Here is a 12856-nt window from a genome sequence, read left to right as displayed (position 1 = left end):
ACAATTTCATTACAAGCACCCTTTTTTTGTTAATTTTATGTTTAATTAATTGTCATTTAATTCAGAGTTTAAATTTACCTATCTGTTTTGGTGGGATATGAGCTTATCTTTAAAATGGTAGTTCACATGTCTCTGAAAATCGAGGCACATAATTACACAGTTGAGCACAGAGTTATAAGAAATGACAAAAGTAATAAGTGTTTGTCCATGCCCTTGATTTTCTGTTGCAGACAGATTCTTCTGCTTCAGGAATAGAAGGCATTTACTTTGTTTAAATAAAAATCCATTAGATTGTGCTTTGTGAAGGCAGTGATATCTGAATGAATGTTGTACCAATTTTGCTAATATAATAGCTAGAATACAACACAAATTACAGATTCTTATTGGGTCAGGTAGAGCAGTTTGTGTCATAATTGAGCTCCTAATCAATGTGTTTAGATTTATTGTTGCTTTTATATGCAAGTTACGTTGGGAGAGGGGAAGAAGATTATTCAACCCTGGGCAAACTGGACACATTTGTCTTTATCCATTCATCCAACAAAAATATTGCTGTTACATCTCCCTGAGTAAAAGTACTTTTCATTATTGAACATCATAGAGAAATACTGCATTTAAAGGTGAGGAGCTATTACAGTCGTACACAACTCTATCTTCTGCAGGAATCCAGAGATCAGCTGCAGAAACACTAACTTACCAAAATCTCAGTTCACGATCGAGCTCAATAATTGGGCCATAAAGCCATCATGATGAAATTATTAATTGATTATATGGTATTGGTTGAACTTGGGCCTTTCTGGCATGGTTTAATGCTGTTGCAATCTGTGATTCTTCCTTCTGTACCTTTAAATAATTATACCAGGTGTTGCTTCTTTAACACCAATGTCATAAATAAGGAAGTATGCAGAATAGGAGAGCATGAGAACTGTTGAATACATCTGTATTTTGAATTGATGATAATGTTATATTTAGCTGCTATTTTTCCCTTGTGTAGAAGAATTGGGTGTACCATTCACCAGCCTGACTCAAGTTGAAACATCTTACCACCCTGTAGACTGCAGTGACCCATCTTTGAGCAGTGCAGTCATAATGGATGATCACTTAGTTTCAAATGTGATGAAGACAGAGGTCACAGTTAATGCTGAACTGCAAGCACCAATAAACAACTCGCTGCAACAGGAGAACTTGGGACATGGCACTGAAGCTCCTATGTTCACAGAACCATTGCCACCCTCCTCCAGAAATACTGGCTGTGCGATGGACACTATGGTACTTACCAGCAGCACCATGAGCACTGTTGCCCCAGTTTCACCTTTGGAACGTGCCCCCAAGAAAGATAAACTTGTAAATGAAGTAAGAGAAATCGCACAAGCCAAAGAACCCCAAGTAGCAAAAGTACCTGTGGAGAAGAAAAAGAAAAAGAAAAAGCGTTCGCATCCAAAGGCATCTCAACCTGTAGGAGATGTTCCAGCTAAAGCTAAAGATGTACATAAAATTATTTCTGCTCAGCGGCTAGAAGAGCTGCCTGCTGGAGTGATACCAGAGCATAAAGAAATTGTCTTGAACACTGAGAGATCATTTAAAAAAGCAACAGGAATGAAGGAAAAAGCAAAACAGGTGGATAATGCATCAAGCCAAGGCAATGCTTGGGTAACAGGAAGTGCAGGGGATAAAATGGCAACTGCTCCGGTGCAAAGTATTAAAGCTGCTTCAGAGGGTCATAAAACAGCTATGGTAGGGAGCCAGAAAGGAGAGTTAACATTTTCTGAGAGCTCAGCACAGGTAGAATCAATTTCTGAAGTGGAATTGATTGAGCACCCTTTGGATTCCTGGAACAGGGAGGTGACCTCCCTTGAACCTGTCCAAGCAGGTGAGGTCGAAAAAGTAATAGAGCCACCTTTAGAAGAGTGGAGTGGTGAAAATGCTTCTTGCAAATCGCAGGAAGAGTCTAAGGAAAACAAGTTAGTAGTGCCTTCTCTGGAGCTTAGGGATATAGATAATGCTCCCTCTGAGTCAAAGGAAATGCCTGAAATTAAGGAGATCGGAGGATCTTATCTTGAACACATGGATCCAAAAACTATTCACTCTGGATCAAAGCAGCCACCTAAAGTGGAAGAAATAGTAGAGACCCCTCTAGAAAATAGTAGGGAAATTACTGCTCCTGTATCACAGGAATCCTCTAAAGTGGGAGAAGCACAGACCCTACTGAAACTTGGAGGTGAAGAAAATGATTCCCCTAAGATGCATCTGTCACCTGAGGTGATAGAAATGGCAGAACCCCTAACTGAGAATCTAGGTAGAGAAACGTCTTCCCTTGAGAGGAAGGAAGTACCTGAGATAAGGGAGATGGCAAGCACTTGTGTCGAACAAGTTGCTAGTGAAGATATTCCTACTCACTCAGAGCACCTGCCTGCAGAGGGGATGGTAGAGAACTCTCAACTTGTTAGTAAAAGAGTTGCTCCCCCTGAATCAGGGCAAACGTCTGAAATGAACAAGGAAGCAGAGATCCGTCTAGATCATATGGGTAGAGAAATGGATAGTCTTGATTCTCAACAAATGCCTTTGGTAAAGGAGATAGCAGAGATGCTTATAGATGACGTAGATATTCCTCTTGAATCAAATAAATTGCCCAAGGTGGAGGAGGTGATTGGGCATTCTTTGGAGCAAGTTGATAGACAAGCTATTCCCCAACACTCAGAGGAGACAGCAGGAGTGACAAAGTTAGCAGAAAGCCCTTTGACCTCTATGTACGTAGAGGCGGGTGTCCTTGAACCAGAGCAAGTATCAGAGTTAAAGGACATAGTAGAGAGTTCTCAACAACATCTGAGTGAAGAATTGGGCTCCCTTGAGTTAATGCAAACAAATGAGGTGAAGGAGATAGTGGAACCCTCTTTGACAAGAGAATCAGGTGTCGTTGAGTCACAGCATTCATCAGAGGTAATGGGCATGATAGAGACCCCTCTTGAACATGCAAATACCGAAGTGACTCCCCTAGATTTACAGCACACTGCTGAAGAGACATGGGTAGCAGATGCTTCTTCAGAGCTTCGTGGTACTGAACTTACGTCCACTGAATCACAACAGAACTCTGAGATAAAAAAGCATGAGAGTCCACCACATTGTTGGGATAGTGAATCTGCTTCCCCTGAATTGCAGCAAAGTTCTGAGATGAATGAGATGACAGAGAGTCTTCTAGAATGTCAAACTGAAGTCAAACTCTCTGAGTGCACTGACCAAGTTGCATCCCTATCACTAAAGCAGGAAGCATCAAAAGCACCAGATAATAATGAGGGGAAAAGTCCAAAGTCACCATTGAGAAAAGGAGGTGCAAAACTCCTCCAAAAGCAAGGGTTCATGAAAGGTATTTCACAGAAGGAGACTGGTGCAAAAGTGTCTCCTGAACAGCACAGGGCCTTGAAGACCTCAATACAACCAAAAGTCACAAAGGTTTTGAACCAACGACGAGGAGATAATGTGCCAGTAGAACCAAAGGACTATGGAGATGTTAATGCACAGTCTAACCAGGGGCATCTGGATGAAGGAACTCCTCAAGATGAAGGTGTGTTCCAAGAGCACTTTTCCCCTCTATCTTCCTCTTACCCCATTCCTCTCCCCAGCTTCAACTTACAATATCTTGTCATCGGAATTTCAACTGACTGTAATGGCACAGCATGATACCTTACATTGGTTTACTAAAGCACCCATTATTTTGCATGCTCTATTTTTCTTGAACTTGTAATTAATCCATTGCTTACTAACCGCAAGGATTATGTTGGATGAAATTAGCAACCTGTGTTTATGGGTATCTTTACAGCATGGCACTTGAATGGTTTAAAGGTGATTTTGAGAGCAGTTGCTTACTCTTTGATGCTAAGTTCACTTTTACAGATCTGAAGAATAAAAACGGTAAGTGTTTAACCATATAACTGGATGTCATATGTTTGTATTTGAAAATTAGAATATGTTTCACTTTCCCAAAAGCAAATTTATTCAGAAATATTCATTTGTGAACACTCCTGGTTTGTCAACGATAATAGTAAATTCTACTTAATGTATTTTCATAAATTACCAAAGTTGTACATATTAATTAATTCATTACCTTGAACTTAGAAGCTACGGGGGGAGAAGACAATACAGTTTAAGTCAAGACTTTAAAAAATAACATAGAAAATGTTTTGTAAAGGTTGTCTTATGAAAGTAGTGACAATCAGTTAGGAAGCATGATGAAGGCTCTAAGTCAAGTGAGTGAAGTGTATTGTCATTTAACTTCATGCATGTATATATGGTATATAACCATGAAATGTATATAGAAATGAGACAATATCTCTTCCAACCAGCCATAAAGCACAGTAGTACAGGTACCACACAATAATTTATGAAGGTAAGGATATAATCTATAGATCAATCACACATATAACAAACTAAAGTAAAATTAAATATTGTAACATACGGAATAGATTAACCAGTGACACTTTGAATACAATGCGGCTGGGAGTTCAGAAGCCTAATGCCCTGGGGGAAGAAACTGTTTGGCATCCTGACTGTTCTTGTTTTTTTTGCATCATAGTCTCCTGCCTGATTGTAGAAAGTCAAAGAACTTGCTGGATGGATGGGTGGGATCCTTTATAATATGGGATCCTGTGTATGTGGATACCATACACATCCCATGCACAGTATCCTGTGGGATCCTGTGTATGCAGCACTCCTGGAAAATGTCCCTGATGGATGGTAGGGAGATCCTCAAGATCCTCTCAGCTGTTGTCACAGTTCTTTCTAGGAATTTATGGTCTGATGCTCAACTGATCCCATACCAGATGGAGATGTAACTTGTCAGGACGCTCTCGCTGGTGCACCTGTAAAACACAGTTAAGATGGGGGATGGAGGCCTTGCTTGCCTTAACCTTCTGAGGAAGTGGAGGCTCTGCTGTGCCTTCTTGTTCAGGGAGGTGATATTAAGAGACCAGATGAGGATATCTGTGATGTGGACTCCCAGGAAGTTGGTACTCTTAACTCTCTCTATGGAGGAGATGAAGAATGGTTTGCCCTGAAGTCCTCAATTATTTCCTTTGTCTTCTCCACATTCAAGCTTAGGTTGACACATGTTTTGTATTCTTCATACAAATTACTTGCTCTTATATTAAAAATCAGTATAAAGTTTAGATTAGCTGTATCAGTTTGCTAATTTTTTCCTGTTTGTTATATGAAGCAGTCACTGAAGAGTTAGCAAAAATTGTCTTATCAATTTAACTATGTCACTCTTTGGTGGGAAAGGTAAGAAGTTCAGTCTTTCTAGTGTTGAGATTCTTTTTTAGCAAATAGGATGAAATGTTTGAATCAGGCAAAGATACAGGATCAAGAGGGCAGAAAGGGTATGGGTTTGATTTTAGAATGGTCATGGTCATGAGTATGACAATTTGAAAATAGCCTGGTGCACTTCATCTAATTCATATCACATCATTGGGACAAATCAAGAAGTTGTCTTACAATATTGACAGCATATATATGTCAATCATCGTTGATAAGTGAAAAGTAAAATAGTTAAATTTGTACGGATTAAAGCAACCTTGACTATTTGTTTTTAAAAATACTTGAAGTTTTGATATTTATCAAGCTATAGCAATCTTTCAGTATTTAAAAACAATCTGTGAGGATATCTATTGTTAAATACTTCTGGCATCGGCCTAAAACTTGTCAAGCTCTTGGTAGATTCAGTCACGTTCACCTCTTCAGGATAAGATGTATTTCTGTGCAATGTACGCTGAATTTGATTCTCCAGATTAACAATGAGTCATGATTTTTGCATTGGGAGATGTTATTTGTTATATCCATTTTAGTATGCTAGGTTGAGATTTAATATTTATTTATTTTATTATTAGTTAATGATACAGTGCTAAGTAGGCCCTTCTGGCCCTTCAAGCTATGCCGCGCAATTCCCAACAAACCTGATTAATCCTAACCTAATCACGGGACAATTTACAACAACTAATTAACCTACCCAATAGGTCTTTGGACTGTGGGAGGAAACCAGAGCACCCAAGAAAATCCCTGGATTCCACAGGGAGGATGTAGAGACTCCTTACAGAATGGTGCTGGAATTGAACTCCAAACTCCAGAACGCCCTGAGCCATAATAGCATTGCGCTAACTGCTCTGCTACCATGGCTCCCAATAGATCTTGCAGATGAGATATTTTCTGCATATTTCTAATTTTCCCTGTGTCATTTTAAAGGGCCTGCATTTGAGATTAAACTTGTATATATAGATACTGTGTTTGTTGCCTGAATAATACTGGAGGAATAGGCTGCATGGCTTTTTCTTGCTTTTGTCTCTCTCTTGTCTTGAAATTTAACAAAGTAAAGGCTGAGGCCTGTTCTTTTGATCGTCACAAAGTCTACAGCTCATTTGTTGATGAGCTTTTTTGAAAAAGAATGTGGTTTAGCATAGATGCATTGGAATATAAGATTGTATCCTAAAAGTAATGGGCTTCCTGTTATTTTGAAATTCGATTTTTCTTTTTTTGATTCTGCTTTTTACTGTAGATTGCTGGGCTTTCTCCGTTGAAAGGTAGGGGTTCATGAAACAGCAAATTTAAATGCATGTATTTGGAGACCTCTGAAAATATTGATATCTCTGAGGTACTCCTTGTACTTAAGAACTTCAAAATAATGCTAAGCATTATTCCAGTACCAATTTTTTTTAAAAAACCATCCGTATTTCTGCTCCCCTGCTCCTTCTAATGAACCCGGCAAATTCTTCCTACTTATTTACAGTATGTACTTACTTTCCTACAGAAAGTATCACTGAACTTCTGTTCCCCTTAAAAGGCAGGTAATTCCAGATCATTACAATTTTTGTTATGGAAAAAAAATCTCTTCATACTTTCATCCATTCCCTGTGGCCAATTCTTTTGACAATTATCTTACATTTATGTCCTCTTGCTAAGTGGTCTTAAGTAAAAGGGCATATATTTCACCTTGTTATTCCCTTGGAACTCTGAATTTTAGACTTTATTTGGAATAACTGGAATGCAGTGCTGATTTACCTGAATGATACTCAATGTGGAGAAACAAGAGAAGCTGAAGTTATTCTGTTAAGAATAAATCTCAGCTCCTTTTCTGTTAACTTCACCAGTTAATGCCCTTCTGAAATTTGTTTTTTTTTATTGCTAACATTTCCAAATTTGTAAACTTGTATAATTAACCCATGATGATCTTTGCTCTAAATCCCCTCTACCTATACAACTCTTAATGTTTTCTTGCTGACATCCACCAGTGATCTTACATATCTTACGAGTTTCTCCTTTACTATTAAGAATTGTAATTATTAACATCCAAAATCCAGCTTGAGTTTTACAAAGAAAATGCTGGAAGAATAAGAAGTTCTAAGTTATTAAATGCATAAAAAAATTAAAGGAAATAGACTGTATGATTCACACAAGTAGTTTTCGGTAGGAGGGCAGGTAGAAATATGATAGTCTTAGAAGCCAAGTTTTAGTAGTTACTTGAGATACATAAAAACATAGAAAACCTACAACACAATACATGCCCTTTGGCCCACAAAGCTGTGCTGAACATGTCCCTACCTGAGAACTACCTAGACTTTACCCATAGCCCTCTATTTTTCTAAACTCCACGTAGCCATCCAGGAGTTTCTTAAAAGGCCCTATTGTTTCTGCCTCCACCACCACCACTGGCAGCCCATTCCATGCACTCACCACTCTCTGCATTTTTTAAAAAAAAACTTACCCCTGACATCTCCTCTGTACCTACTTCCAAGCACCTTAAAACTATGCCCTCTCGTGCTAGCCATTTCAACCCTGGGAAAAAGCCTCTGACTATCCACACAATCATTGCCTCTCTTTATCTTATACACCTCTATCAGGTCATCGCTCATCCTCTGTTGCTCCAAGGAGAAAAGGCTGAGTTCACTCAACCTATTCTCATAAGGCATGCTCCTCAATCCAGGCAACATCCTTGTAAATCTCCTCTGCACCCTTTCTATGGCTTCCACGTACTTCCTGTAGTGAGGCGACCAGAATTGAGCACGGTACTTCAAGTGGGGTCTGACGAGGGTCCTATATAGCTGCAAAATGGCCACTTGGCTCTTAAACTCAATCCCACGATTGATGAAGGCCAATGCACCATATGCCTTCTTAACCAGAGTCAACCTGTATAGCAGCTTTGAGCATCCTATGGACTTGGACCCCAAGATCCCTCTGATCCTCCACACTGCCAAGAGTCTTACCATTAACGCTATGTTCTGCCATCATATTTGGCCTACCAAAATGAACCACCTCACATTTATCTGGGTTGAACTCCATCTGCCACTTCTCAGCCCGGTTTTGCATCCTATCAATTTCCTGTTGTAACTTCTGACAGCCCTTCACACTATGCACAACACCCCCAACCTTTATATCATCAGCAAATTAACTAACCCATCCCTCCACTGCCTCATCTAGATCACTTATAAAAATCGTAAAGAGTGGAGGTCCCAGAACAGATCCCCTGAGGCACACCACTGGTCACCGGCCTCCATGCAGAATATGACCCATCTACAACCATGACCTGTCTATAACTGGTTGTAGATGGCTGTAGAGATACAAGGAGTTGATTTGTTGAAAGTTGATTTCTTTTGCATAATTATATTCTTATTTTGTTTCCTGCAAAGTCAAGTAACATAGAATCTTTTTTCTTCTCCCAGAGTGATTTACGGCATTTTTTGTCATGCACAATGTTCTAAATGTTAAGTGGCCCTGTTTACAGTTCAAGTAAGCAGATGGATGGATCACTGTGTTTGCTGATCATGGACAGCCTTTCATTGCTTGTGTGTAATTTTGCAGACAGAATTTTGCATGTGTTTTATATTTTGACATAAATAAACTATTTTTACTTACTACCAAAGCTGAATTCTGAAATACAGAGATCAGGTTATGGAATAAAGTTATTTTATATTTTTTAAAATGATGTATTATTACTTTTCATAATTTTATATAATTTTGCTAATACCCAAACATTTTGGTCTGCTTTTGTACTGAAATATTAAGAGAAGTTGACTAGTAATTAAGGCACAACATAATAAATTTATCTGACAATAAATTAAGTAGGGCTCACACATATACACTGCCAGAATAATGAAGGTATGGTAAATGCCTCCTGCACCTAATCAAGTGCCAACTGAATGTACTATATGATTGTGGTCTGTTGGTACAGGCCATCCACTTCAAGGTTCAAACATGTTGTACATTCTCAGAGGCTCTTCAGCACACCACTGTTGTAACACGATTTACTATTCCCTTCCTGTCACCTTGAACCAGTCTAGGCATTCTCCTCTGACCTCTCTCATTAACAAAGCATTTTTGCTCACAGAAGTGCTGCTCACTAGATGTTTTATTTTGTTTCTCACACCATTCTCTGTAAACTTTGGAGACTGTTGTGTGTGAAAATCCCAAGAGATCAGCAGTTTCTGAGATATTCAAAAAACCCTGTCTGGGACCAACTATCATTCCATGGCCAAAGTAACTTTGTTCAAATTTCTTCCTCATTCTTATGTTCAGACTGAACCTGTTGAGCATGATTGTATGCACTAGGTTATTAGTGCATGATTGGCTGGTTAGATATTTGCATTAGCGAGCAGGTGTACCTAATAAAGTGGTCACTGAGTGTTTTTACAAACAGGATAGAATAGCAATTGAAATGACAATAGTCCCATGCACCTAGGCAGTTGAGGTTGTTGGTTTGGCAGCTGTGGTTGAAACCTTGGCATGTTGCATTTATGCCCAAGGTGAAGGAAGTGAATATTTTGGATACAGAGCATGGTGCTGGATAAACAACCTTATTTGTTAAGGATGGGTTGAGGATGTGTGGATCAACTTTTTTTGGTTGTAAAAGAATGAATGAGATATTTAATTTACTTGATGTTTAAAAGGAATTGTCAGGAAAGTTGTTGCTAACCTGACAGCCTCTAGTGAATGTATTTAATTATGGGGGCTGTGTCTCTCTCGAAGTACAGAGCTGTGTTGCACTGAGGCAAATGAATACCATCACTATGGCAACATCTCATCACACAAGTGAGTGAATTCAGATTTTTTTTTAAGAAAAAGCATTTGAAGTAGATGAGTAATGGTTTGGGGCTTTGTCTGATAAAAGTAACAGTTCTGTATATCAACTAAAATCACAGCCCTTCAGCATATTGTTTGAGGGAAGAAGATACAGTTTGTATATGAATTAATTCAACTTGTCATATTTGCCTCTAGAACTTATGGAATTGCAATTTGGATATTTATAACAAATTTCCAATAATACAGAAAATTGCTTGACCTATCTTATTTATAGAATTAAATAAAATCCATCATTTTAGCTGAGCTTTAGGTTCTTCTTGTCATAGTGGACACACATTAGGTCTAAGTTTGTTCATTCTGTAGATCAATAAGGGAAAGATGGTCTGTGTTCCTTTTCTATTTTTGTTCATTTTTAAGAACAAACCAGTTTAAAATATGGAAAGTCAGCTGGACTTAATGAACTGGATCTAGCCAGTTCTGCCCCATGGTCAGTACCTGTCTGCATTCATTCAATCCAGATGTGGTGGGCCAATCTTGCAGCAAGCCATGCTGCATGGTCTCAACAGAATCAAGTAGAGCTTGGATGGTGGTGCAATGGCGAGGTTACTAGACTAGAAACCCAGCGGTCTCAATTAACCAGCGACCCAATTTCAAATTGAACATGGCAGTTGAATTTAATTCCAATCTAGAATTTACAAACACTTCTAGTCTGTGTAATCAAATAACCTGATTATCATTAAAAGTCCACCTGATTCATGAGTGTCCTCCTCCAGAGAGGAAATTTGCCAGCTCTATCAGGTTTGGCCTGCATATGATTCTAGATCTTTAGAAATCTACTTGACTCTGAAATGGTCAGGCAAGCTATTCTGTTCAGAGTCTGTTAGGTATGGACCTTGAATCTTCAAAGATTCTTGAAATACATGCTTTCTTTCCCCCATCTTGAAATGAATAAATAAATGCTGGTCTGAATCATGTTTATTATCACTCATAATATTGTTTTATAGCAACAGTACAGTGCAGAAACATAAATACACTATAAGTTACAAAATAAATAGTACAATAAAAAACAATGGCAAGATAGTGTTGATGGGTTCATGGACTATAGAGAAATTTGCGGACAATGGGGAAGAAGCTGTTCCTAAATAGTTCACTATGGGTCTTCAGGCTTCTATGCCACCTCCCTGATGGTAGTAATGAGAAGAAGGCATGTCTCAGACAGTGACGGTCCTTAGTTGATGGATGATGTCATTTTGCAGCATTGTCTCTTTAAGGTGTCCTCAATGGTGGGAAGGATTGTGCTCGTGATGGAGTTGGCTGAATGTACAACCCTCTGCAGCTTCTTTTGATCCTGTGCATTGGAGCCTCTACACCTGGCAGATGTGATGCAACCAGTTGGGATCTCTCCATGGTACATCTATAGGAATTTGCAAGAGTGGTGACATACTAATTCTCAACAACAAAGTAGAGCAGCTGGCATGTGTATTGGATCCAGGATAGAACCTCTGAGTTATTAATGCATAGGAACTTGAAGCTGCTCACCCTTTCCATTACTAACCTCTCATAAAGGACTGGTATGTCTTCTCCCCACTTCCCCTTCCTGAAGTCCACAGTCAATTCTTTGGTCTTGTAGATGTTGAGTGCAAGGTTGTTGTTACAACACCACTCAACCAGCCAGATTTTCTCACTGCTTATTGCCTCCTCATCGCAAGCTGAAATTTTACTGGAAATAATGGTGTTATCTGTGAATTTATAGAATGCATTTGAGCTATGCTTACCCACACAGTCACAAGTGTAGAGACAGTAGAGCAGTATTTTTTTTACTGATGTGCCCATATATCCTGTCATTCATACTATCACTCCTCTGTCCAACAGCATTGTAATATAAGATTGCTGGTGACATGTTAACTCATGTCTTTTCACCCCCAATTGATTCAGTATAAATTATCAGTGAAGTTTCTACATTTTGTCATCTCATTGCATTAGTTTTTACTTTGTTATCCAAAAAGTTCGAAGATCCTTTAAGGGCTAGTTAGAAAGCCAGGTGCCCAGCTGTTGTGCGATAGCAGACCAATAAAATTTAATTGAAGGAAAAGCTTTTCAGAGGATTTAAAATATAGGAGAAGAACAGAGATGGAGTTGAGTTCAAGGAGTACCAGTGGATTCGATGTAGCTGTTTGACCAGTGATGGAGCAAAGAGAGAGTGGCATGTGCAGAAAAGCTGATTTTGACAGTTAAAGAAAGCAGATTTAGGATTTGGAGAAGTGATTTGAAGACAAGTGGAGTGGGAAAGAGAGGAAATAGTGGCCACATTATTAGGTATATCTACATTAAAGAGGTGCAAAGATATCTAATAAGGCAATCATGTGGCAGCAACTCAGTGCATAAAAGCATATAGGTGTGGTCAATAAGATCATTTGTTGTTCAGATCAAAGATCTGAATGTGGAAGAAATGTGACTTTGACCATGGAATGATTGGTGCTAGACTGGGTGGCTTGAGTATTTCAAACTCCTGGGATCTTCACACACACCAGTCTCTATAGAGTTTATAGAGAATGATGCGAAAAACAAAAATAACATCCAGTAAGTGGCAGTTCCATGGGCAAAAATGCCTTGTAAATGAGAGATGTCAGAGGAGAATGGCCAAATGGGTTTAACCTGATGGGAAAGTGGCAGTAACTCAAATAATGACACGTTGCAATAGTGGTGTGCAGAAGAGCATCTCTGAACACACAACGTGTTGCACCTTGAAGTGGATAGGGTATAACGGCAGAAGACTACAGTGGGTTCAGCTCCTTTATCTAAA

The 12856-nt window shown here is 39.0% G+C and overlaps 1 protein-coding gene across 4 annotated transcripts in view; it reads left to right on the top strand.

Annotated features, from left to right (window-relative positions):
• Positions 1 to 12856, top strand: part of LOC132396313 (microtubule-associated protein 4-like) — a 282482-nt gene that overhangs the window by 193966 nt on the left and 75660 nt on the right. For all 4 annotated transcript variants that reach the window (XM_059973844.1, XM_059973840.1, XM_059973849.1 and 1 more), the window contains one exon: positions 992 to 3556. In XM_059973844.1, the coding sequence (XP_059829827.1) occupies positions 992 to 3556 (2565 nt within the window). The remainder of the gene's footprint in view (positions 1 to 991; positions 3557 to 12856) is intronic.

Source organism: Hypanus sabinus, chromosome 1 (assembly GCF_030144855.1).
Source record: "Hypanus sabinus isolate sHypSab1 chromosome 1, sHypSab1.hap1, whole genome shotgun sequence".
Taxonomy (NCBI): Eukaryota; Metazoa; Chordata; class Chondrichthyes; order Myliobatiformes; family Dasyatidae; genus Hypanus; species Hypanus sabinus.
Note: the sequence above shows the minus strand (reverse complement) of the source record. Positions and strands in the feature narration are given on the sequence as shown.